The 25057-nt window shown below is 46.4% G+C and overlaps 1 protein-coding gene across 4 annotated transcripts in view; it reads left to right on the forward strand.

Annotated features, from left to right (window-relative positions):
- Positions 1 to 25022, forward strand: part of SEC16B (SEC16 homolog B, endoplasmic reticulum export factor) — a 94996-nt gene extending 69974 nt beyond the window's left edge. For 2 of the 4 annotated variants that reach the window (XM_063598373.1, XM_057302016.2), the window contains 15 exons: positions 1830 to 1911; positions 5813 to 5930; positions 7280 to 7391; positions 9140 to 9245; positions 11774 to 11914; positions 13102 to 13206; positions 14039 to 14114; positions 16307 to 16606; positions 17455 to 17522; positions 20175 to 20327; positions 20499 to 20597; positions 21002 to 21113; positions 21242 to 21321; positions 23168 to 23266; positions 23882 to 25022. In XM_063598373.1, the coding sequence (XP_063454443.1) occupies positions 1830 to 1911; positions 5813 to 5930; positions 7280 to 7391; positions 9140 to 9245; positions 11774 to 11914; positions 13102 to 13206; positions 14039 to 14114; positions 16307 to 16606; positions 17455 to 17522; positions 20175 to 20327; positions 20499 to 20597; positions 21002 to 21113; positions 21242 to 21321; positions 23168 to 23266; positions 23882 to 23953 (1723 nt within the window). In that variant the 3' untranslated portion in view covers positions 23954 to 25022. The remainder of the gene's footprint in view (positions 1 to 1829; positions 1912 to 5812; positions 5931 to 7279; positions 7392 to 9139; positions 9246 to 11773; positions 11915 to 13101; positions 13207 to 14038; positions 14115 to 16306; positions 16607 to 17454; positions 17523 to 20174; positions 20328 to 20498; positions 20598 to 21001; positions 21114 to 21241; positions 21322 to 23167; positions 23267 to 23881) is intronic. The other 2 variants (XM_055111158.1, XM_063598374.1) reach the window with 1 other exon arrangement.
- Positions 25023 to 25057: the final 35 nt, after the last annotated feature.

The following is a 25057-nucleotide window of genomic DNA, read 5'->3' on the forward strand; positions in this document are numbered from 1 at the left end:
GAAAAGGAGTTTTAGCACTGGCAGTGAGATCCAGAAGTCTGCATTGGCGGCAGTGGGAGGTGTTGAGACTGAAGGGATATGCTTAGTCAGAAATGACGCCAGCACACTGTGATCTGGGTGCCAGCGTGGACCAGGAAAAATGCCCAAACCAGGATGAGCTAGGGATGGAAGCAAGGATCCATAGCCAGGAGTTTGGAATAAGGAGATGAAACAGAGTGAAAGAGAGCCAGGATCAAATGGAGGTGGCGGGTATAGGGGTGCTGGATGGAGAAGGGTTTCTGAATAAGTCCTTCAGGCTCCACCTAGCATCCACAGGTTGGCAGGGACAAATGTGGTGGGGGTGGTGAGGGACCCTCCTTTAAGGGGCAGACTTGGGTCAGACAGCAAGAAAGATGCTACCTCGAAGTGTTTAGCTTCTAGTGCTGGTTAAAGCTGTGAAGCTATCCTCTCAGCTGAACTTATATTTGAATTGGCCATTAATCCTGTTGAGTAGAGGTTGAATTAGAAGATGACACTTCCACTGGGTGTGGTGGCTCATGCCTGTAATGCCAGCATTTTGGGTGGCTGAGGTGGGTGGATCACCTGAGGTTAAGAGTCCAAGACCAGCTTGGCCAACATGGTGAAACCCCGTCTCTACTAAAAATACAAATATTAGCCAGGCGTGGTGGCTGGCACCTGTAATCCCAGCTACTCTGGAAGCTGAGGCAGGAGAATCGCTTGAACCTGGGAGGTGGAGGTTGCAGTGAGCAGAGATCACATTGTTGCACTCCAGCCTGGGTGACAAGAGCAAAACTCGGTCTCAAAAAAAAAAAAAAAAAAATGACACTTCCATGTTAAGTTCAGTCCGGGGGCCTAATGGCTGCACCACTGGTGGGCCCATTCTGGATGATGGCCTAGTTGAGTCTCATGACGACTCCACCCCCTCAGTCTTCCTGGAGACTGGTGACACCACGGTGCACTTTATTATCCTCTGAGACTGGAATGGTGAGGAACACAGAAATTGTATTGTGATACGTGCTCGGAGCTCCTGTGGCAAGGGTGCTGTTAAATAAAGGACGGTGTTCTGAGGATGATTTTCCTTTGGGCTTTGAAAATGAACATCCCACAGCCCCACATTGTAGCATACATCTCTGCTACGGATTTTTGCCTTGGGCCATTGATTTTTGATGGAGCCCAGTGAATTGTGAAAAATACCTCTCACTGAGTAAGCTTAAATCTCAAATCAGCTGTAGAGCTTATTATATCCTTGTTAAGCTTATCCCATGGTTTGTCATCAGCAGGATCATTTCTGGCCCCTGTTCCACGCCTCTTTGGTTACTGAAAATGGCTATTTAGCGCTTGTGAGCAAAAGCACTACAGACCCAGGCTCTTGATGAGCCAGAAAAACGGCACTGAGTGCTGTGGGCTTGGCGTGGGGGAGGGCTGCAGGGAGTGGGAGATCGGGATGGCTGAGAAGGGGGGTGCCCATGGAGAAGAGCTTCCAGATAAACTGCTGTGGCTCTCCAGGGGACCTTTGAGATGTCAGTGGGTCATCTCAGTGATGGAAGAAGGCCCACAGAAATGGTTATTCCAGAGTTAGGCCATCAAGACCAAGGTGCAGAAAATACCCCCAACAATGAGATCTAGCTGGGGTGTGCGGTAGAATGAGGATCCTGCCATCTCTCCCCAGAGGAGGCTGTGACAGAGGCACAGCAGAAAGCAAAGCGATGCTCATGTTCCTAAGGAAGCTGCCAAAATCTAAGAGAATTATGCAAGGCCCTGAGCCTTGTGGGCAATGGGTAAAGAGGTTCCCTGGGCGTGGTCCTCGCTGACTATCCTTCTCTCCGCAGCTTCACCAGCACGCTGGCGCTCAATGACCCACTGCAGACCCTCTTCCAGCTCATGTCGGGGAGGATTCCACAGGCAGCCACGGTACCCCTGTGACAGGATTCCTTTATCACCCAGGCATCCCAAGGGCTTGAGGGGGCGGGGACTGCTCAGGAGTGCACTGATGGCTTTCAGGAGCAAAAGTGATGATAACATTAATGGTTTGTTAATCACCATGTGCCGGGCCCTGTGCTAAGTGCTTTGATGCATATTATTTGGTTTAATGCATAGAGGTAGGAAACATTCTTTCTGCTTTGCAGATGTGGAAACCGAGCTCCAAAGGTGTAAGATGACCCAAGATCAGAGATAGTGAGTAGTGGGGTCAGGATCTGTCCGGGTCTGTCTGACTCTGAAGACCTTGGCCTTCCCAAAATGTCAAAGCTGCCTGCTCTGCTGTGAATGGCAAGAGGACCTGCGCCTGTTCTGCAGGCTTCCCCTGGCGGGGCTGCCCTTCTTTTCTCTGGAGGAATGTTTCCCACCACTGCACACTGGCCCTTCAAAGCTGGACATACTCGATTTCAATCTTCTAGAGTTGATGTGGCTGAGAGTCTGAGGCTAGCTTGGTAGTTTTCCCATTATAGGAGACTTGATCTTTTGGCCCCAAAGTATTCCTTCCTTACCTTTGACGTCCAGTCAGTTTACTAGATTATGCTCTGGTGTTGACTGTCTGGATCGATTTTTTTCCTTGGGGTATATATAGCATGCCCTTTTAATATGTACATTCATATGTTAGAGTTCAGGGATATTTTCTTGGATTATATCCTTCAATATTTGTTTTGTTCCCATTATTTTGGTTTCCTTTTCAGGAATTCCATGTACACATATTTCATATATATACACGTATGAATTATACCTATAATTTTCTCTTTAATAATTTTTTATTCTTTTTCCTCTCTTGCCCTCCTTTCCTTCCTTCCTTCCTCCCTCCCTCCCTCCTTTACATCCTCCCTCCCTCTCCTCCCTCCCCTCCCCTCCCTCCCTCCCTTCCTTCCTTCTTTCCTTCCTTCCTCCTTCCTTCCTTCCCTCCTTTCTTTTTTCCTTCCTCTGTCCTTTACTGTGTTTTCACTGGTGTCTCTTGCTTTTGTGCTCTTTTGTTTCTGTCTTTATTTCTTCAATTTCCCCCTACTTTTTTCCTGAGCTCTGCACATTACATTCATCTCCTGTTATCCACCATCTATTTCCTGAGCTCTAGTAACTCAGATTATGCTCTTGCTTCATAGATGCAATTGCTTCATTATTTTACTTAAATTCGTGACAAAATGTTTGGTGACAATTTTTCATTTGTTTTGTGGTAACATTTTTGTAGTGAATGTTCTCTCTCCCCTCTATTTTTCATGTTACCTTCCTCTTTCTGTCTTAGGGTGTATTTGTATACATTCTGTGCTTGTTTTCTCATATTACATAACTTTAAAGGAGTTGACTCTTTCCTGGATTTTTATTTCCAGTTATTTATATTAGGTTTGTGCAGAGGATGGGCCAGGCCATATTCCAGGCCGTCCAACATTTTCTGCAGGACCCAGTTTTCCATGTGAGCCTGAGTTGCCTTTGCTGCTCTCCAGCCAGTGGGGAGAGCTGTGGGGTCCTCTCCCTCATGTCCTCTTGGCTTCCCGGGACATGGAGGCACCTCTGTCCAATCTCCATTACTTTTGGTAATGGAGCCTTTTCTCGTATCTTGAGGCTTGGGTCTTTGGTGAATGCTAGTTTAAATAAAAATCGACCTCACACTTTTCATTTTTTTTTAATCCTTCTTATGGCTTGTGGCTAATTCCAAGAAAAGAGAAATGATTTTCATGCCCCATCATCAAATCAACCGGCTATTTTGTAGCACAGAGTGTGCCTCACAATTCAGTGGAATGGCCTGTGCTCCACAACGGAATTGCATTATGTCACAAAGTACTAAATGCAGGAAATGATACAATTAGCTATGGTTCTTTTTTTTTTTTTTGTAATAGTAGAGTTAGCTTAATTTCCCCTATTTTTAGATGAGAAAACGGAGGAGCCAGAGGTGATGTGCCAATGCAGTAGTTGATTTTAGGGAGTTTCCCGGCACTTTAGCATCTACTAAAAGGCTGGACTTCAGTTCCATGTGATGAATGGGGTGGTGGAAAAGCATGGCAACAGGACAACACAGACGTGGGTTTCACACAAGTTTAACCTAGACTCTATGTACATCTTTCTGCCAGGGGAACTTGGCTTTGTGTCTTAATCTCACAGAGCCTCAGTTTTTAATCTTTATGGGGATTTTGGTGCCTAACCAGTAGAGTTATTGTGAAAATTAAGGGAGAGAGAACATCTGAACATATCAACCATCATGCTTGGCCCATTTTCGTTAATTAATAAATGTTGGTGCTTTCTCTCTCTCTCTCTCTCTACTGTGTCCCCTCCGCCTCTCCATTGATCTGATTTATAGTGATCTTTTCAAATCACCAGCGAGGAGACAGAATAATGACCTCTAAGTTTTTCTTTGTGTGTGTGTGTGTGTGTGTGTGTGTGTGTGTGTTTAGCAAGGGATTTCCTTCTCTTTTGCTGGTTTCTGTAGATCCAGCAAGAAGCAGTTTGGCTTACATGTTAAAATGCAGGTCATAATAGGACTTAGCACATGTGATTATTGGTAGGAGAAATGCTTAGCACAGGATATAGTTCATGGTTCGATGTGACACATGAGAACTGCTATTATTATGATTCATCATCACCATTATTGTTATCATCCTCTTCTCACTGCATTGACCAGATCAACAAGGACTGGGTATAAAATGGAGTTGAATAAAGCATCTTTTATTCCCTGGGATAATTACAAAGACCAAGTAATTATGAATGGTTTTAACCTCCAAATCTTAGTTATTATTGGCAATCTCCTGCCCTACCTATCTATATAACAAATTGGAAGGTAGGCGGCTATGCAAATCACCTCTTTCCTCTGCTGAGCTTCCAACTGTGTGTGTGTGTGTGTGTGTGTGTGTGTATTTATACCTACATGTAATTGATTAAGTGCAAACCAAATGTGAAGCACCATGCGATGTGCTTTACACAACTATCTTATTTTATTATCAACAATAACCTGTTAGGTAGAAATTACGATCTCCATTTTAGGGATGAGAAAACAAAGGTTCAGAGACATTAAGAAACTTGCTCAAGGTAGGTAAGCTAGTAAGATGCAGGACTCGAGTTGGGGCCTGTGTTGTTTCCATGACATTATATTGTTTCTTTATTGATATTTTCTGCCTTGAAATTCTCCTTTATTTAGTAGGACAGCCTTAGGGAGAGATTGTAGGGAAAACACCATTGATGCGGGGCTTTGTACATTTCCACCACGCTGCTTACTCTCTTTTGCCCCCTGGTGGAATTCTGCTGCCTCTGCATCGTCCTAGCTGGGCCACTTGGCTTGATTTTCTTATTCTTAAAGTGGCAGTAGGAACTAGACTTCATAGGGTTCCTGTGAAGATTAAATAAGAGGATGTGTGTGAATGGGCTTTGTAGAGCCAGAAAACATAGGCATTTGGTAAGACATTAAGCAGGCCCGTGTTCCCCCGACTTCTGTGACAGGCTGTGGCCTCTTCTACTCATAAGCCAAGGATGTTTGATCTTCCTTCTCCCACTGAAGCCTCAGGGTTTTTCTGAGTTTTGTCTGTAGCTATTTGGGGGTCAGGCACTGGGGAGAAATGTGAAAAATAGTAAGTGAGCAATGTCATTTTATTTATCCATTTTCCAATATCCCTGTGAATGTATGTATGTATGTATGCATGTACACGTATCTGTCTATCTGTGTCCTTCTGACAGTTTTACTTTTTTAAAGATGAGAGCTCTAAATCAATGAATGGCAGCATTGCAGGTGGTAGAGTGGGCATTCTCTGACCACTTCTGAACCAGGAAATAGACAACAGCCTTCTTTATGTACATCTGGCCATTCTTAAATGATTGTACATTTATTTTTTCTGGTGCTTTTCAGTGTTGTGGAGAAAAGCAGTGGGGAGACTGGAGGCCTCACCTGGCTGTGATTCTGTCGAATCAGGCTGGGGACCCAGAGCTGTATCAGCGTGCGATTGTTGCCATTGGGGACACCCTGGGTAAGCGACACCAGCATTTCCCCTCCGCTCCCCTCCCTGTCCCTCCCCTCCCCTCCCCTCCCTGTCCCTTTCCTCACCTCCCCTCCCTGTCCCTTTCCTCACCTCCCCTCCCCGTCCCTCCCCTCACCTCCCCTCCCTGTCCCTCTCCTCACCTCCCCTCCCCGTCCCTCTCCTCACCTCCCCTCCCCGTCCAGGTCAGCTTTAAACATCCTGCCCTTAGATTCTCAGGTTCTAGGTAGGGCCAGAGTCTATGCCCTAGGCTTTTCCTGGACCCAGGAGCCTCCACGTTTTGGGGAAAGAAACTCCAGGGAAACACGTGTCCTTCTTGCCTCTCTGTTTCACAGAATTTCTGCTGTGAGTGAATGCAGGCCAGGCCCCTGAGACTTGGTGTTCTGCTGCTGTAGGAGTCTCCTCTCAGCAGCTGATTTTCTAGCCCTGGGTCAGATTCCCCTGTGGATGGAGTTAACGCATAGGACACCTTGCCTCCTGTTGCTGTAAATTTCTCAGTGACCCAGTTCAATCAGATAGGAAATTCTGTTTTTGCCTGAACCACTCTGGGTTAACCCTGTAGTCTTTCTTGCTATCATCTCTCTGTGAATGTGGCCTTATAAACACTTAGGGGCTATTGAGTGTTCCAGATCAGTGGTTCTCAAATTTAGCCAAGAAGCAGAGCATCCAGAAATCATGGTGCTCCCATGGGGCTTTTTAAAATATTGCTCTGTTAAACTTTAATAGCTATGGGTTAGGTTGTGCCAACTCAGATGGAGGCCATGCAGCACCCTGAGTGGAAGGGAACTAATGTTTGTTGAGCCCTCCTTGGGGGCCAGGCACTGTGCTAGGTATTGTATCTAGCTGAATTAACTCAATTTTGAGGCAGTGGAAAATGTATGGGAGAACATTTCAAAACATGTTGGTAATTAATGTGATTTTTATGTTTGACTTCAGCAGGGAAAGCAATGGTGCCTCAGGAAGCCTAGTTTAAGAACGGCCACTCCCAGTAGTCTCCTTCTTTGCTCAGGTGCAGGCATTTCAAACTAATTTTTCACCCTGAGGAAAGACTAAAATGTTTAGGGAATTCCTCGTAAAAAATCCTTTAGGGAGAAGGTGAAATTGTGCCTTATTCTGGCTGAAGAGAAATGTAACGTCTGAGGCCAAATGGGCTGGTGGGAGGAGGAGTGGGGTTTAGGGGTCTGTGACTCACGCTATGAAAGGCTCATTCATTTAGTCCCGTGTGGCTTCTCCGCTCTGACCCCCGAGGCCACTCTTCCATCTGTCTCCCATCCCACCCAGATGATGGCTCCCCACACGGGTGTGCTCCGTGATTGGGTCTTGTTCTCTTCCTCCCGCAGCTGGGAAGGGGCTTGTGGAGGCAGCTCACTTCTGCTACCTCGTGGCTCACGTGCCCTTTGGCCACTACACCGTGAAGACAGACCATCTGGTCTTGCTGGGCAGCAGCCACAGGTATGCGACCTGGGAGAAAGGAAACAGGACATTTTCCAAGGGACTGTTTTAGCCCTTGTTGGGTTTTATGGATCCATTTTTCATTTTCTCATGTGAATTTCAGCTACCGCCGGCTCCCTTATCTGGGATTGTTATCTGTGCAGGTCTGTGCAAGGAGATGCCCGTGGGCCCCACATTACAGCATTGGTGGGGGCCTCAGGCCCCAGGTGGTCCTCTGCAAAGAGGTGGGCTGATGCCTTTGTGTGGTATTGTGCCCTTTGGCCACTGGGTGGCACCCTGGCTCCACAAGCTAACTTTGTTCCTTTAAAAAAACAACATTTTACATGTGGAGGCTTGTGGGTCCATGTTAGGCAGCCCTGGGCCTGTTCTGAGAGCCCACCCAGGAAAAACTGGAAAATGGAGGAAGTTTATGTTTAGTCCCTCTTTGGGGCCCTAGCATCCCTACAATGACTTGGTGCACAAGCTACTTAGAGTCCCACTGGTGACATTCTCTGTTGGCCATAGCATTAGGCTTTTCCTGCAGGAGGCCCTCAATCAGCTCTCAGTGAATGAATGCATGGACAGAACGATTTGCTCCCTAGAGGCCCTCCCTGTTCTGTATCTCTCTATCCCCCTCCCCATATGTGTTAAGAGTCACTAAGCTCTTACGTTGTGCCAGGCATTTTCTTTGCACTATTTCCTTTAATTATTACACATTTACCCTATGAAGAAGTGAAGTGAAGCAAAGATTTTAATCGTCACTTATGGAGGAGGGAAACCGAGGCACAGGGAGATGAAATAACTTGTCTCAGATGGTACAGAGAGGGTGTGGGTGAGTTGGACTCGGAATCCAGGCAGTCAGCCTGCAAAGCCCTTTTAACTATTGCACCACACTGCCTACCACTGAGGCAGTGTACCCAGCTCATTGCCTGTTCCTTCCAGGTTCCTGGTCTCTGATAGCACATGGCTAGCTTGTCAAAGAATCCCTTCTGTGCCAAATGTACAATAAGTGTGTATGGGCTAATATGTCTCCCCTCCTATGTTTACGTTGGTTTATGTTGAATGAGGAAATTCTTGGAAATAAAGTCCTACCCCCAGGAATAACCTGGTGATTGTGGTTTTTAAACACCATAGCAAGTTGTTGATGGGAGAAATTTTGGGCCACATGAGACTCTTGTGCCCACCACCTGCCCCAACCAGATCACATTCACTCAGTCCCCATCCTCACTCGTGGAATGAACATCCAATGTATGGACCCGTGTTTGATTTCTGGCTCAGCAGTCCTCGCCTGCTCTGCCATGCCTTTTGGTCTCAGTGCTCCCGGAGTGTTACATGGCTCCCCTCTTTTGTGCGAGTTTGCTCAAACTAGGGGTGCCCTTCACAGGTACACGACAGGCTTTATGGGCATGGGGGTCAGCTCTCTGTGTGTCTAAGAGTAGGGCCCAGTGTCCTTCGAGGTAGCCTGCCTTGAGTTACCCTTCAGCAAGAAGGCAGGTGACCCCCCTTTTCTGCAGCCTCCGCCTCCCAGTGCCTCTGGTGCAGAGTTCTGTTTTGTTCCTTCCTCAGCCTCAAGGAGGGAGAGGGAGAGGAGGTGAAACACTCACTCTGGGAGCCCAGAGTCTCGTTCTTCTTTTGAAGCTGCTGCAGGCATCAGCCCAGGATGGAAACTCCCCCATGAAAGGCTGCAGCTGGTGTTTGGAGAGCCACTAGGATTTAACTCCTGCGTCCCCCACACCTCAATCTCTTTTATTGTTATTCCCTGGTTTTAGTCAAGAGTTTTTGAAATTTGCAACAACTGAGGCAATCCAGAGGACGGAAATCTTCGAGTACTGTCAGATGCTGGGCCGCCCCAAATCCTTCATCCCTTCTTTCCAGGTAACTGAGCCCAGATGAGGCCACCACCGTCACTGTCAGGCAGCTGCAGGCAGCTGTATTTGCAGCTTTGCTTTTTGGCACTTAGTACCTGGGGCTAAGTTATCTACTGAACTTTTCCTCATTAGCTTAAGCGTGGGAGGGTGTAGGATTTCTTTTTATGTCCCCTAAAGGTCTGTGTTTTATAACATGAAGGCAAAACCTTGCAGAGGCCTCTCTGCTGGAGGCTCCTGCCTGACTGCTGATGTTTGAACGTCCTGCCTGCCGCCCCGGCCTGTGCCTAACTCCTGCTGTCAGCTCCTTCTCCCCATCTCTCCAGACAGCTCTCCCTTTCTTCTGAGCCTCCGCAGCTGTCCTGTGGGAGGGAGTGGGAGCGCAGGCCCAGCCCAGTGTCTGCTCACCCTCCCTCTGCTCCGCACTCCTTCTCGGGCCTCTTTTGAAATCCTCTGTCCTCTACCTCCGCCCTCACCCTTCTTCGTCCCACTCAGAGCATCAGCTGTGTGGGTGGTGTCCATACTGTGGTTTCCGCCCTCTTCTCAACGTTTCTACATGATGCTGTTGTCACCTTACATTCGTAAAGACCAGTGCTGACATCGTGTCCTCCTCCGTCTAAATCCTCTGTGAGCTCTGACGTCCAGCACCATCCCTTCCTCCATGCAGGCTACCTGGGCCACACCTACGAGTATGACTGAGATGGCAGCCTTCAGTGGTCTCAGCTGTAAAATGGGATGAGAGTGGTGCCTTGTAATGGAGCTGGCATGAAATCGAGTTAGTTTCCTTAATGCTCGAGAACAGCGCCTGGCACACAGCAACTGCTTTCGGCGTTGACGTCATGGCAGGCACAGTGTGGCTCCCACAGCCGAATCCAGGGCCCCCCACTGACACTGAGCTCACGCTGCCTTGTGTTTTCTTGCCTTTCATGCACAGGTATCTTATCTTCCTACCTTAGTTATCTTCTTTAGGTGGAGACATTTTCCAGCGATTCCTTGTTTCTCCTTCAGTGCTTGGTGTCGAGGATACACACAGCAGCAGCAACAACAACAATTACAACAACATGCACACACAACACAAAGCCTTGAAAGTGAAATCCTGTGTCATAGAGAAATGGCCCAATTAGCATCTTCTCTTTTTCTTTAAGTTCTGGGATGCATGTGCAGAATGTGCAGGTTTGTTACATAGGTATACATATGCCATGGTGGTTTGCTGCACCTGTCAACCTGTCATCTAGGTTTTAAGCCCTGCATGCATTAGGCATTTGTCCTATAGCATCTTCTCTTTTTTAAGGGCTTTGCCAAAGACTCACCTTTTCCAGCAAAACCTTGCCCCGTGAGCTCCTCTTTGCAGTTCCTCGACCGGCTCTTTGGTCTCTTTTTCTTTCCTTTCTTTATTCATCCCACCTGTCAGTGATTTTGGTGCTGCTTGGGGCTGATAGTAATGAGATTAGCTTCTGCGTGCCCGGCATTGTGGCATTACTCTTCTTGTGTATTGTTTCGAATCCTGTGAGGTAGGCATGATTAACTCCCTTTTACGAAAGAGAAAACGGAGGCCCGGAAGGGTAACATGCTATCGGCCCACATCTCTTGCATGCGGTTTGTTCTCAGTACTTTACCTGAATTATCTCATTTAATCTCCATAACAACCGAGGGAGTAGGTAGTAGTAGTATTCCCATGTTGTAGAGAGGAAACCGAGGCACAGAGAGATGAGGTAACTAGCCCAATGTTTCACACCTCGCATGGAGCTTTTATTTGAACTTGGGTCTGTCTGACACCAAAGCCCTCACACTTGATCCTGCCCTGCCACTCATGCTGTCACGAGCGCTTACTTGTTTTTCTCAGTACTCTCCATTAGCTTGACACCCTTTGCACTAGGGTCTAATTTTGCTTCTTTTTTTTTTTTTTTTTTTGAGACAGAGTCTCACTCTGTCGCCCAGGCTAGAGGGCAGTGGCATGATCTCGGCTCACTGGAACCTCCACCTCCTGGGTTCAAGCAATTCTCCTGTCTCAGCCTTCCAAGTAGCTGGGACTACAGGTGCATGCCACCATGCCCAGCTAATTTTTGTATTTTTAGTAGAGACGGAGTTTTGTCATGTTGGCCAGGCTGGTCTCAAACTCCTGACCTCAAGTGATCCACCTGCGTCGGCCTCCCAAGGCATGAGCCAGCACACCTGGGCTATTTTTGCTTCTTTTAATGTCTGTCTTGTGCCTGGTCCTATGCCTCTACATCAGATTCTCTGGATATGTGGGGCTACCCAATAAATAAGGACTCCAGTGCACTTTGCATGGTGACCAGGACCTAGGAAGTTTGAGCGGATGGGACTCCTGTTCTTTTCTCTGTAATGCAGGAACTGCAGGCTGGATTTGGAGTTGTGCCCGTGCATAGATAAAATGCTCCAAATGGCACAAGCCTCTTGGTATTTGGATGCCAGAGTTAGCAGAAACTGACAGCTGACTTCCAAGAAGTCTTATCTACGTTTCCTTCTCTTTCTCTCCCTGCCTGGATGGACTAGTCACTGACTCTTTTCTCTTCACAGGTGTATAAGCTCCTTTATGCTTCCCGTCTGGCAGATTATGGCCTCGTGTCTCAGGCTTTGCATTACTGCGAAGCCATTGGTGCAGCTGTCTTGAGCCAGGGAGAGAGCAGTCACCCTGTGCTATTAGTGGAACTCATCAAGGTGAGCCTCTCAAAGGGTTCTGTGCAGTTGTTTTATCTTCACTATTCAGAGAAAGCCATCGTAGAGCAGCTTAGACTCTACATTTCATCTTCTTTGAACATGCCATAAAATTGGAGCCCACGGCCATCTTTGACCATGTATGCATGCCCAGATGCGATAAGCAGAGGCCCAACACTACACAAAGAAGGATCTTCTCTGGGCGGGTGGTGGTGGGATTGGAGACTGGAAACCATGTGTGTGTTACTCAAGAAATTCATTCTTGCATCTGCTTTTCTGGTACAGTAAAACTACATGCTACGGTGAACCATTCTAATTATAAAAGCTGGGCTTAGAAAATATATTTTAGTGATTAAAAGAGTAAATGATCCTTATTAAAATGCTTTTAAATGCATGGAATATTTTATCACATGTGAGGTACATTTAAAATAGAAAACAAAAACATATCAACCTTTAGTTCCTAGGAAAGAAAACAACAATCAAGCAAATAGTTGTTTCAATTAATTGAAGAAAAATCCATTAGCTAGAGAGTAAAAAAGCAGCCTACCCTTAAATTTTTGCTTTGCCTTAGATGAGGCCCAAGTGCTGGCTTCTTTAACGTATAAAATCTGTGGTGGTGAGCCTCCCCATACCCTGAAGTTTCTGCCAACAGGTTGATGGTTGCAAGGAGCTCAGGGATCCAGAATGAATTATTAGAAAAGTTTCAGTAACTAAAACTTGTTTATGGAATAAATCCTTGAAATACAAAGTAACATTAGCATCACCTGGGAGCTGGTTAAAAGCGCAGACTCTTAGGCCCTGCCCAGACGTATGGAATCAGAATTAGCATTTTAACAAGTTTACAATTAGAATTTTAACAAAATTCCTATGTATACCCTAAGTTTGAGAAACACTGTTACAGAGCAGACAGCTTTGCAGAGAAATGAAGCTGAGTAACTGTTTCTCCTCATATTTTATTTAGAATCTAGCACCCAAGACGGGTTGTTTATTTATGTTGCAATTTTGGGAGGATATCTGCTGAATTTGCTGTTTTTCGATTATTTTTTATAATGTAATTTACAAGTGAGTTAAGGCTCTCTTTCTCCTTTTTCCTTGTTTTCTCTTCCCCGTTGTCTTTCCATTTCTCTTCCCTCTCTCTCCTCTCCTCTCTCTTACTTTCTGCCCCTAACCCATCTGGAAACCTGGCACAGCTAGCAGAGAAACTGAAGCTGTCAGATCCTCTGGTTTTAGAAAGACGCAGTGGAGACAGGGACCTGGAGCCAGATTGGCTAGTGCAACTTCGGAGGCAGCTGGAGGTGAGTGGGATTGGAGCCAGGGCATTGGGGGGACTGGCCTTTGTTTCCCTCTTCCCACCCCTAGACATGGAACAGGTAGGCACTGACATTAGCAAGTCCCTGGTCCCCATGCCTCACCCTGGTCTCTCCCATCACCCATGAGGCACAGTTGGTGTCTGTGCAAGGGGTGGGACTCAGCTTCCCTGCCACTGCTTGTCCCCTGTGTGGAAGCGTTTTCCTATGTTCGCATGTGACACGGTGGGGTGCTCTTCCCAGTCACTCTTGCCATCCTTCCCTGAGGCCCCAGAGAATATGTTTCATGACCATCAAAGCTTCCCCATCTCCGCTAGGAACAATGGATCACAGTGGACCAGTGTCACTTTCATGTAATGTGGGGCAATTGCTTAAAAGACTTCCGGGCCTTTTCCTTTTTGTTCTGACAATTGCAAAAGCTGCTGGTTGTAATTGGAACAGTAATTGGAACACGGCCTCCTCCATTTTCTTTTTCCCATTCTGCTCTGAAGAAAAGACAGGGTGGATTTTTTAAAGCACACACAGCCTCTACCCCTTCTATCTGCTGCACGTGCTGAGGCCTACAGTTTAGTTCTTTCCATGCGCTCCTTCCTTCAGGGGAGGGTGGATGACTCTGGTCTCCAGCCATCTCTGCCTGCTCTGGGCAGAGCTGGGAGCCCTGTCCACGTGACCCCCCAGGCCCCTAAGCATACAAGCATTTCCCTTACCTTGTCTTTCCCACTGGAAGTTTCTTTTTGGCTTAAGTTTTGAATCACTTTGTTTCTCTGTTCTTGTTTTTCCTTTGTGCTGCTTAAAAGGAATTTTACTTTATTTTAAATAGCAAAAGGTAGCAGGAGACATTGGGGATCCTCATCCTACTCGCTCAGATATTTCGGGAGCCAGAGGAACAACAACAGGTACCCAAAATGATGAACTGAGCATATACATAGCTGACGCTCAGGATCTGATTCAACGAGACAAAGTAATTTATGAAAGCACTCGCCCTTTGCTTCCCAGGGTGCCTGCCTTGCCTGTGTAAGTCTGCCCTGTTGTCCAGGCGCCTTCTCCACCCAGCTCCTGCCAGCCTCACACATCCCTAACACTTCTAAGTTCCCTCAGTCTGAGAGCTTCTGCTTCACGATTCAGGTTTTTAAATATCTGAGTGTTTTTTGTGTTGCACTGTATTGTTAGCCAATTCTTTCTCCTATGTTAATAACTTCTCTCCAGCTGGATACATTTCTTGAGTCCAGAGATTGTGGTTCATCTGTATCTTATGTGAGTGCTGGGGGTGTCAGAAGTCCTTAAGAGTTTTGAGCTAGCGATTGCCAGATGATTGTGGAATAAGTATGTTTCAATGTTTTCATGGCATCTCTACTCTTCCCTTGGGATGATTCCCAGTGGTGTGTTGGCAGGCACCATATCCCTGGTTAACTCCGTACCCTTTCCCCAAGTTCCCCCTGCAGTAGGGCCGGGAAAGGGCCCCCGTCTCTTCCCAGCCCTGTGTCCTTCCTCAGGCGTGAGCAAAGGGAAGGGTGGGCAGGGCAGGCCTTGGCTTCTGTTTCTCACTGTGTAGCAGGATCTGTAAAGGTGGGGGGTGGAGGAGAGCCAGGCTGGGTGCCTGTGGATGGTGCTTCCCCACAGCCCTGCCTCCTGATGCCTTGGTGCCCAGTGGAGCAGGCGGGTTGGCCACCCATGCCAGTCCTGTGACCAATCTTGTTATAGGTCCACACCTTAGTTTATGTTACCAGTCAGGTCTTTTCCAGGGCAAATGTACTCTGATTCTTTAAGAACAGAGCCATGATTTCTGTGGTCTGATTTGGATTTTTAGCTGGAAGCTTTCTAAGTTTTAAATACCCATGTCCATCAGGAAGTCCTTAAAGAAGAAATAATTTATCAAAAAATAAAAAGGTGTGGAGTTAGATAGGATGGTAATTTCAGCCCTCCCAACCCACTGGCTAGAGGCTCAGAGATCATACAAGGCAGTGTTAACTTAAAAAAAAAGTCATACAATGTGTACATTTGGAAAGGAGACTTTATTTCTTACAAAGGGTTCCATCCTGCAAGGTGGCCATCCCGCAGGCTGGGAAGTATAGCCAGGCACTTTGAGGGAAGGAGTGGTAAGACAAGAATTTAAGTTGAATGGGTTGATCAAACATACATATTTAACAGGTTATAGGAGGAGCTGTGACTATTCACAAAGGAGGTCCTCACACATGGATAATGAACTAATGTGCGTGTAACACACGACCCATGTTCACCTTGGGGTGGAGACTTATCCTTTAAGTGTATTACAGTTAGGCCCTATGCGTCAAAAGATCCTTTCGGGACACAGAAGCACTGAAGTGGGGAGCCTCTGTAAACTGGCCAGACCCAGTTCATGGTTGGTGGTCTTCTTATCTGGAGAAAGTTACTGATATCAGTCTTGTCCAATCAAAGCTGTGGTTATGGCTGATGGAACGGAGGCTCATTTAGTCAGCATTTGTGAATGGAATGAGTTGTAATTGTTCTAACATTGCTCATCTTGGGGCCAGTGCTTGTTGAGATGCCAGAGAAAAAAAACCTTGTGGCCGTGAGAACGCAGTTTTTTCTTAAGGTGTAGGGGTGCGGGACTTAACCATTGCCTGGCAGGGCTTTAGGTTCTGTGTATAATTTGGTATCTTATGGCCACCAAGAGTCTTTTCTGTTAGTCTTAAGATCTCTGTTTTAACATTAATGCTGGTCAGTTGTGTCTAAACTGCAAAAGAGAGGGGGTATAATGAGGGGTGTCTCACCTCCCATCCTGTCATGGCTGGGAACTCAGTTTTTAAGGTTTTTCTGGGGTCCCCTTGGCCAAAAGGGAGTCTGTTAAGTCAATGGAGGAGCTTAGGATTTTATTTTTAGGGTACACTAGTGAAGAAAAAAACAAACAAACAAAATTCTGTAAACAGCAATGAGGATGTTACAATCACTCTGTGTTTTACTTGTCATCATGTTACTGGAAGCCACATTAGACAGCTCGTCCTTGTGACTGCTTTCCAAAGAAGACATGAGCAGGAATGTTTCTGGTGTGATCAGTATGCAAATGCCGCATTTCAGGTCTGACTTCTTTACCTTTGTTCCATGTCCTTAGAAAACACTTTCTACCAGGACTTTTCTGGATGTCAAGGCTACTCTGAAGCCCCTGGGTACCGCTCAGCTCTGTGGCTGACACCTGAGCAGACCTGCCTGCTCCAGCCCAGCCCACAGCAGCCCTTTCCCCTCCAGCCGGGCTCCTACCCAGCAGGAGGGGGTGCAGGGCAGACAGGGACACCGAGGCCTTTTTACTCAGTTCCTGAGACCCATCTACCAGGGACTGGCAGCAGCGTGGCAGTGACAGAGGCCACTGGAGGAACAGTCTGGGAGGAAACGCTGCAGACACACCTGGGCCCTGGTAAGACCTGGCAGCTAGGGTGGCCACATTGAATGTAGGGTCTGGGTGGGGAGGAAGCAGGAAAGGGAGGTGGTGGGACCAGTCAGAGGAGGTAGGGTTGGAGCTGGGAAAGACACAGATGCGTGGATGTGTGCCCGTTACGGAGGGCCTGCTAGTTTTCAGCCACTGTATTGGTGCTTTGCATACATCTGAAGGAGATTGCTATCTTCCAGCCCAGTCCATCTCTCCACTGGGTACAGCAGGGCAAATGGAGCCACTCCTGCCATCCAAATGATTACATAGTTTCTAGGAGAGAGATTACAGGGTGGAAAAATATAGGCCAAGTTCTCTTTCTCCAATCATCCTGCACTCAAGAGCTTACTATCAGGCTCTCCAGCAGAAACCCATGTTTCTGTCTTGGTCCCGAGTTTCTTCAGGCCCATCAGACCTTCGACAACAAGGGCTGAGTATGGGTGAGCAATGCTGAGTGATGCCAGGGAGATGCTGGAAGCCATCTAGAATGATTAGCTCTTAGACCTTCCAGGATTAGGTCCTGTCCAAGGTGGAGGCTCAGATGGAGAGGAGTGGTGGAGGATCCCTGTGACCTAGCTTGATGTTGCTCTGATTTCCAAGATTCCTGAAGAGTGGCTTTGGAAGTAGAGGATGAGTTGAACAGCATGTCCTGGGGTGGCTGGGATTGAGATGAGCTACGTGAGCATTCTTTGTATTTGCTGTGATTGGCTTGGGCTTATGGGCTCCGAGCTTCTGCTGCAGTTAAGAAAGCTGATTGTGTCCCAGTTACCCTTCTTCAGGATAGATGGGAAAAGCACAACTTCCAATTGCTATTTCCATTTCTGTTTGTGACGCAGGAGAGAACACAGTGTCTCAAGAAACTTCCCAGCCTCCTGATGGCCAAGAGGTCATTTCCAAACCACAGGTAAGAGCGCACAGCATAAAAGATGCCACTGCCCACTCAAATGCTTCTGGTTTTTACCAGTTGCCTTGGTTTCCCGGCCACATGCAAGCTCCTCCTCAGTGTTGCAGCAGCTTTCTCTTCCACATCTCACCTTGCCTTTTCCTATTCCAACTCCTGGGAGCTGGGCGGGAGGCTGTGTTCTTGTTTACACTCAGCCCCACAAACCTGTGTCCATGGGGAGAGAGGGAGCAACTGAGCTGATTCGTTTTGGCCTCTCAGATCTCTGTTACCTCTGACATCTTCTCAGTGCTGCACAAAACGCTTGCCCTACCCTGTCCTGCCATGGAAGACTGTTGATATTTCCTTGTTTTAATTTTTACCTGGCTTTATTTCAAAGAAAGATCTGTGGTAGCTGTGACAGTGCCTGCCTGTCTTTTCTCCTCAGTTAGGCTGTAAGGTCCTCATGTCTGGTGAATCATTCTATCTAGCTCTGATTGGACACACCCCTGCCCTCAGCAATGGGCAGTGTTGGTCCCAAACCTGAGGCATTCTTCAGCTTCTCCTGGTTGGAGGGTTACATCCTATAACTTTTTAAAGTAGAAAAACAGGGGTACAGGTCTTAACAAACTTTAATGTTTTTCCAGTTTTTTTTTCCTGACTGAAGTGGTACATTATTGTTATAGAAAAATCTAATAGTGAAGTATCATATAAAGAATCAAATATCACTCAATCCAACAGTCAGAATATTTTTCTTTTCTTATACTATTTTTCTATATATGCACACATATACTCACATATATGTATATCTGTATATACATTATACACATATACATGTTTTTAAATGGCTAAGAACATATGTATGCAAAGCTTTATTTCCTATCTGTTACTTAACACTCTATGAGATTTTTCTATGTCATTCATAAATATGATTTTTAATATTGGCATGACGAAATTGATTTTATGAAAGTAGCGCTATTCATTCATTTATTCGAAATATTCACTGAGTTCCTACAATGTGCCAGGCCCTGTCACAGGGGCTGGGGAGGCATCAGCACATCAGACCAAGCCTAACCTCAGGCGCTCAAGTCTAGCGGAAGTGACTAAAAATAGACAACTATACGCGCCAGGCATCTCACTTCAGAGGGGTGGCCAAGGAAGGTGTCTCTGAGGAGGCCTTCAAGTGGAGATCAGGGTGGAGCATGGAAATGAGCCAGGTGAATATCTGGGGGAAAGGTGTTTGAGGCAGAGAAACAGCAGGACTGGAGGCCCTGCAGTGGCTCCCTTGGTGTAGTTAAGGGAGCGCAAGGGAGCCACTGTGCCCTGAGAGTGGGGAGCAGTAGGGAGGAGGGCTGAGAAACAAGGCTGGAGGGCAGCAGAGGTAAGCTTACGGGGCCTCCACGACCATGGTAAGGAGCTCGCATTCTGGTTGATCATTCCCATGTTGTCGTTAATCATTGTGAGTGTTGCCTCCTTTCCCCTCCCTCCCTCCATTCCTCCTTCCTTTTCTCACTCATATATAACACACAGTGCTGGGCATCCTAGTATATAAGCCCTTGTCTATGTCTTGAATCATTCACTTAGGAGAAATTCCTAGAAGGAAAGCCAGGCAGCCTACTTTTAACCTTTGCTGTGCCATTTATGAGCTGTGTGACTCGACACAGGTTGCTTAACCTTTCTGTGCCTTAGTTTTCTTATATATAAAATGAGATAATAATAGCACCTAGCTCACAGGACTATTGTAAGGATTAAATGAATCACTACATATAAAGCCCTTAGAACAGTGCCCGGCACAAAGTCAACACTATGTTCATTTGAATAAAAAATAAAGTTTTTTTCTTTATTTTCCCAAAGTATTTCCAAAGGTTTGTATCAATTGTGCTTTATTGAGAGTAAAAAATGTAAATATTACAGAAGAGGGCAATATGTCGTATGACTCCACCTATGTGAGATACATAGAATAGGCAAATTCAGAGACATAAAGTGGAATGGCAGTGACCAGGGCCTGGGGGAAGGGGAGATGGGGAGTTAGGTAATGGGGATGATGAAAAAGTTCTGGAGACGGCTAGTGGTGATGGTTGTACGACACTGTGTGTATACTTACTGCCACTGAATTGTACATTTAAAAATAGTTAAAATGGCAAGCTTTATCCTGTATCTATCTTACCACAAAAAAAAAAAAGTTTATGTAAAGGGATGTGGGTGTATTTTACCCCCCTCTGGTGCATATGTTCACAGTTGAGCTTGAGCAAGTCTGTTAGGAAATGAGCTCTAAGATGAGTTATGTTTGGTGGTTGCTACATTCTCTGTTTTTTTTTGGGGGGGGCTTGTGGGTCTCTGTGGGGTGTTTTCTGGCCCTCTTCATCTCCAGCAGTAGCAGTCCATACCCCCTACTCCAGGCCTTGGCATAGTTCTGAAAACTGTGTGTTTCTGGAGAGGTGGCACACCAGACAAAGGTCTGTAGAATTAGGGATAACATGGGCTTGGGCTCTGACCTTATCCTGTGACCTTCAGTGAGTCATTTTTCATGGCTGAGCCTTCCTTCCTCCTCAGTACAATATGATCCTGAGACACAGTCCCACTGCCTTCTGAGCAGGTCAGGTGAGGGAGTATGTGCAAATGTGTTTGGTAACCTGTCAAGTGCCATGCAAATGTGAGTTCTTTCTTTAATTCCAGACACGATTGGCTGCTAGAGCACGAAGTATTTCTGAGAGTTCCACCAATTCAGCCAAGGAGGATGAGAAGGAGTCCTCTGATGAGGCTGATAAAAACTCTCCCCGAAATACTGCCCAGAGAGGCAAGCTCGGAGATGGGAAGGAGCATACAAAGGTGGAGGGACTTGTTCTTCTCTCCCCTGCCTTCCTTCCCCTGCCATTCCCTTCCTCGAGGGTGGTGCAGACTTGGAAGTCTGGGCTCTGATGGTTACATGGGGGCGGGTTAACCTCATAGTTGGGGAAGAAGCCAACCTGCAGGTCATAAAATGTCCTCTTCCCCTTCCAGAGCTCAGGGTTTGGCTGGTTCAGCTGGTTTCGATCGAAGCCCACCAAGAACGCATCCCCCTCTGGAGACGAGGACTCCTCAGACAGCCCTGACTCTGAGGTAGGCTCTGTGGGAGGGGGAGGATGCCCCTCTCTGTGGGTCTTTCAGAGGGAGCTGCCTCAGCACCTAGGAGCTCTCAGAGCTGGCACCTGAGTCTACCCCAGGCCACATGAGACAGAGGTTTTGTGATGGGAGATGGTGGGAAATGAATGGGTCCTGTGAGGGCAAAGGCAGATTAAAAAAGCTTTAAAAAGTTTGGATGAAGAAATGTAACTTTAGAGGGTCAGCAGTAGGGAGCTAGTGTGGATTGTTGAGCAGAAGAGTGGGATGAGGAGGGGGGTTTTGGGGAGTGCCCAGCAGCAGTTTGCGGCAAGGCCGCCATCGTGAGTGTGGGAACACAAATTGGCGGGCATCAATTTGTTAACTGCCAATGTCGCCAATGCTGCCTTTCTTTCTCCACAAAGCAGGAGACCCCCAGAGCATCTTCTCCCCACCAGGCTGGCCTGGGCCTCTCACTGACACCTTCCCCTGAGTCCCCACCTCTGCCGGATGTTAGTGCCTTCTCCAGGGGCACAGGTACCGTCACCTCACGTCCTCTGGGCCATGGGTGGTCCCCTCAGCACTCCCAAGGGTTGGGGTGCCTTCTGGGAGTGGGGACCCCCAGTCCTGAGCAGAGGAAACAGCTCTGACTCATTGCTTTCCAGGTGGGGGTGAAGGCCGAGGATCCGCATCCAGCGGGGGAGCAGCTGCGGGCGCTGGAGTTGGAGGCTTGTCTGGACCGGAGGTAAGCGGCGCCCTTGGGCTGGAGCCTCGGACCCCAGCAGATGCCTGTGTGTGAGGACTGAACCTTCAGTGTGGGCAGTGCTGATTCCTGGCGAACCCGAAGAATGCTTCTCTGCTGTGTTAGTTTGCTCAGGCTGTCATAACAAAGTACCACAGAACAGAGGCTCAGACCACAGAAACCGAATTTCTCACAGTTCTCCAGGCTGAAAGCTGAGGTCCAGGTTTCAGCAGGGTTGTGTCTTTTGAGACCTCTTTCCTTGGCTTGTGCCCGGCCATCTTCTTTCCACGTCTTCACATGGCCTTTCCTCTGAGCGTGTCTGTGTTCAGATTTCTTCCTCTTATAGGGACATCAGTCATACTGGAATGGGCTACCAATATGACCTCCATTTATGTTAATTGCCTCTTTAAAGACCCCATCTCCAAATGTTGTATTTTTATGTTTCTCCAAACATATGTTTTCTGAGGTACTGGGGGTTAGGGCTTCAACACGTGATTTTTTTTTTTTTCTGGGAACACAGTTCAACCTATAACAGCTTCCTCGGGGGAAGCCTGGGGACTTGCCTTTTTCCCTGTCCCAGGAGGAGGTGGAGTTCACTGGAGACCTTGGCCAGGGCTGTGACAAATTCTTGATGAGTTGTCCACATCAGTATGGATTTCATATCTATTGCTAGGAAAACATTTTTATTTCTTTAAGTCTGGTTAGATAACTCTTGTAGAATTTTAGGCCTTTTGAAGGCTATATTACTTTTATGATGGTATCAATATAATTTATTGAGGCTTTTTCTTCTTGTCAGTATTGCCACTCCAGACCCAGGGGTTGGTTGTGTCCACTTGAACCATGTTTGCTTGCTTGAGATTCCCTGAGTTCTATTAAGAAACCCTTCTGATATGGTTCTCTTTGAAAACATTTCAGTAGCTTTTGGGGCACAAGTGGTTTTTGGTTAATAGATGAATTATATAGTGGTGAATTCTGACATTTTAGTGCACCCACCAGCCAAGTAGTGTTGGCATGGATGTGGGTTGTACCTAATATGTAGTTTTTTTTATCCCTGACCCTCCTCCCACCCTTCCTCTTCTGAATCTCTAAAGTCCATTATGTCACTCTGTGTGTCTTCACATACTCATAGCTCCCCACTTATAAGTGAGAACATATGGTTTTCGGTTTTCCACTCCTGTGTACTTCACTTAGAATAATGGCCTCTGGCTCCATCCAAGTTGCTGCAAAAGACATTATTTTGTTCATTTTGATGGCTGAGTGTATTCCATCGTATATGTATACCGCATTTTCTTTATGTACTCATTAGTCGATGGGCACTTAGGTTGGTTCCACATTTTGCAATTGTGAATTGTGCTGCTATAAACATACTTGTGCAAGTGTATTTTTCAAGTAATGACTTCTTTCCTTTTGGGCCGATACCCAGTAGTGGGATTGCTGGATCAAATGGTAGTTCTACTTTTAGCTCTTTAAGGAATCTTCGTACTGTTTTTCATAGAGGTTGTACTAATTTACATTCCCACCAGCAGTGTATAAGTGTCCCCTTTTGCCAACATCTATTATTTTTTGACATTTTAGTTATGGTCATTTTTGCAGGAGTAAGATGGTATCTCATTGTGGCTTTAATTTGCATTTCCCTGATGATTATTGATGTTGAACATTTTTTTCATTTGTTTATTGGCCATTTCTTCTTTTGAGAAATGCCTATTCATGTCCTTTGGAGAGTCGATAAGGAACTTAAAGAAATCACCGAGAAAAAAACAAATAATCCTGATATGCTTCTTGAAGGCCTCGACATTCTGGAATCTGGGAGGCAGGCACTGATGGGATTTTCCATGCTTTTCCATCACAGAGTGTTTCCTTTGAGCTCTGCTCCAACCCTGGTGTTCTTCTTCCTCCACCTGCCTTAAAAGGGGCTGTTCCTCTTTACAACCCATCTCAGGTGCCTCAGGTAAGGAAGCCCTCAGGGGGAGGGGCTGGCCAGGAGCACAGGTTTTGGATTAAGGAGACCTAGGTTTATCATCCCAGTTTACCATGTATGATATGTGAGTTCTTGAGCAATTATTTAACCTCTCCAAGTCTCAGTTTCTGCATCTGTAAAGTGGGGTTAGTAGTAGCTAGCTCAGACATATGTATATGAAGGGCCTTGAACCCAGAAAATGGTCAATAAATGTAGTTACTATTAATATCATGTTTAAATTTTAATAGCTCTTGAGATGTGGGAGACACAGTTGGTGTTGGTATCAGTAGTGTGGGTGCAGTGTCACTCTGTCCTGGGGATGAAGGGATCATTGGAAACTTTGAGAAAAGCTAAGTTCCCTGTTCCTCAGCAACCTGGGTAGACTTAGCTCTGCTAATGTCTCATTTGGCCTCCTCTCTTTATAAAAATCAAATTTCTTTTACCACAGTTAGGTGAAGGGTTGGGTGGAGGTACGCAATTAGAACACAACCTTGGGAAATGTTCTACACAGAGGCTCAGGGTGCCCTAGCTCCATCTGTCCAATCAACCCCGGGCAGAGTCATGTTTGGGGCTGTACTCAGTGTAATATTTGTTCTTCTTTTCCAGCTGCCCACGGCCACTAGCCTGAATCGGCCAAATCGCCTAGCTCAGCGTCGCTATCCCACCCAGCCATGCTGAGAATAAACACACGTCCCAGGCTCATCTCCCAGGACTGAAACTTTTCTTGCTCTCTTTTTCTCAATCTCCCAGCCCCTCTCTACCATATTGGGACCCTCAAGAGGTTTGTGCTAGCCCGATGCCTCCACCGGGCACTTAGAAGGCAAGAGGACAGGATCTCTCAAGACACAGCACAATTCAGTCTCTTAAGATTAGCTTCACAATGATGGAAATTATTTCATCAGGTGGAAAGTCTGGGTCTAATAGCAGACTGCACATGAGCAGAGTGACATGGTGGTGGCACTTATGGTGGTGGCTTGAGACCTTGGGGAAATTAGGGCCCTAACAGCTAGAATCAAAGATGATACCGCAGGGCCCTGTAGCAAGAAATGGGAAGCAGGGGGAGGGGCAGGGGCTCAGAACAATATTCTAGACCAACTTTGACTACTTCCTGTCTTAGTAATAGACCAATACATGGCTCTATTTAGCAAAGTTTTTATACTGAAACTTGATTATTGCTGCCCTTTATAATTTCCTCTTCAATGATATTTCAGCAGTTTCCCTCTTGGTCCTAGTTTTGTGCACATTTTTTTGAATGTGGTTCAGATTAATTATATTTCTCTCACTTTCTTAGCTGGTCCTATTTTTTCACATTCTGGCATGTGGCTATCAAGTTAGATTGCTGTAGGCATCATATTGTCATGGTAACTACTGAACCTAATGATGCAGATGGATGGCACATCAGTATAATAAATGATGGAAAACGGTTCCTAAAAATTCATCCCTTTCATAAGAGGGGAAGAATGAGTGCCTGATATTGTTAATACCTCCCTTTCTACCTCAGGCCTTTGCAAATTGATGTTCAGAGGGTCACTGGAGTGAGAGGGAGGAGGGGGGCGTCTTGGAAATTTCCATTTCTCTTTTCAAACCCAAAATAGGAATGACTCTTGCTGTTTGTCAGATTTGCTGAAAATTGCTCCTCACAAAGAACATTTTTTTTGTACATGTAATTGTAAATACAGGTTTAGTACATTAATGTTCTATAGTTCTGATGTTGATAATAATTAAACCCAGATAATTTTATAGCAAATGCTTGTCTCTGGCTGATTTTTACAGAGGAAGAAA

The sequence above is a fragment of the Pan paniscus genome, chromosome 1, assembly GCF_029289425.2.
Source record: "Pan paniscus chromosome 1, NHGRI_mPanPan1-v2.0_pri, whole genome shotgun sequence".
Taxonomy (NCBI): Eukaryota; Metazoa; Chordata; class Mammalia; order Primates; family Hominidae; genus Pan; species Pan paniscus.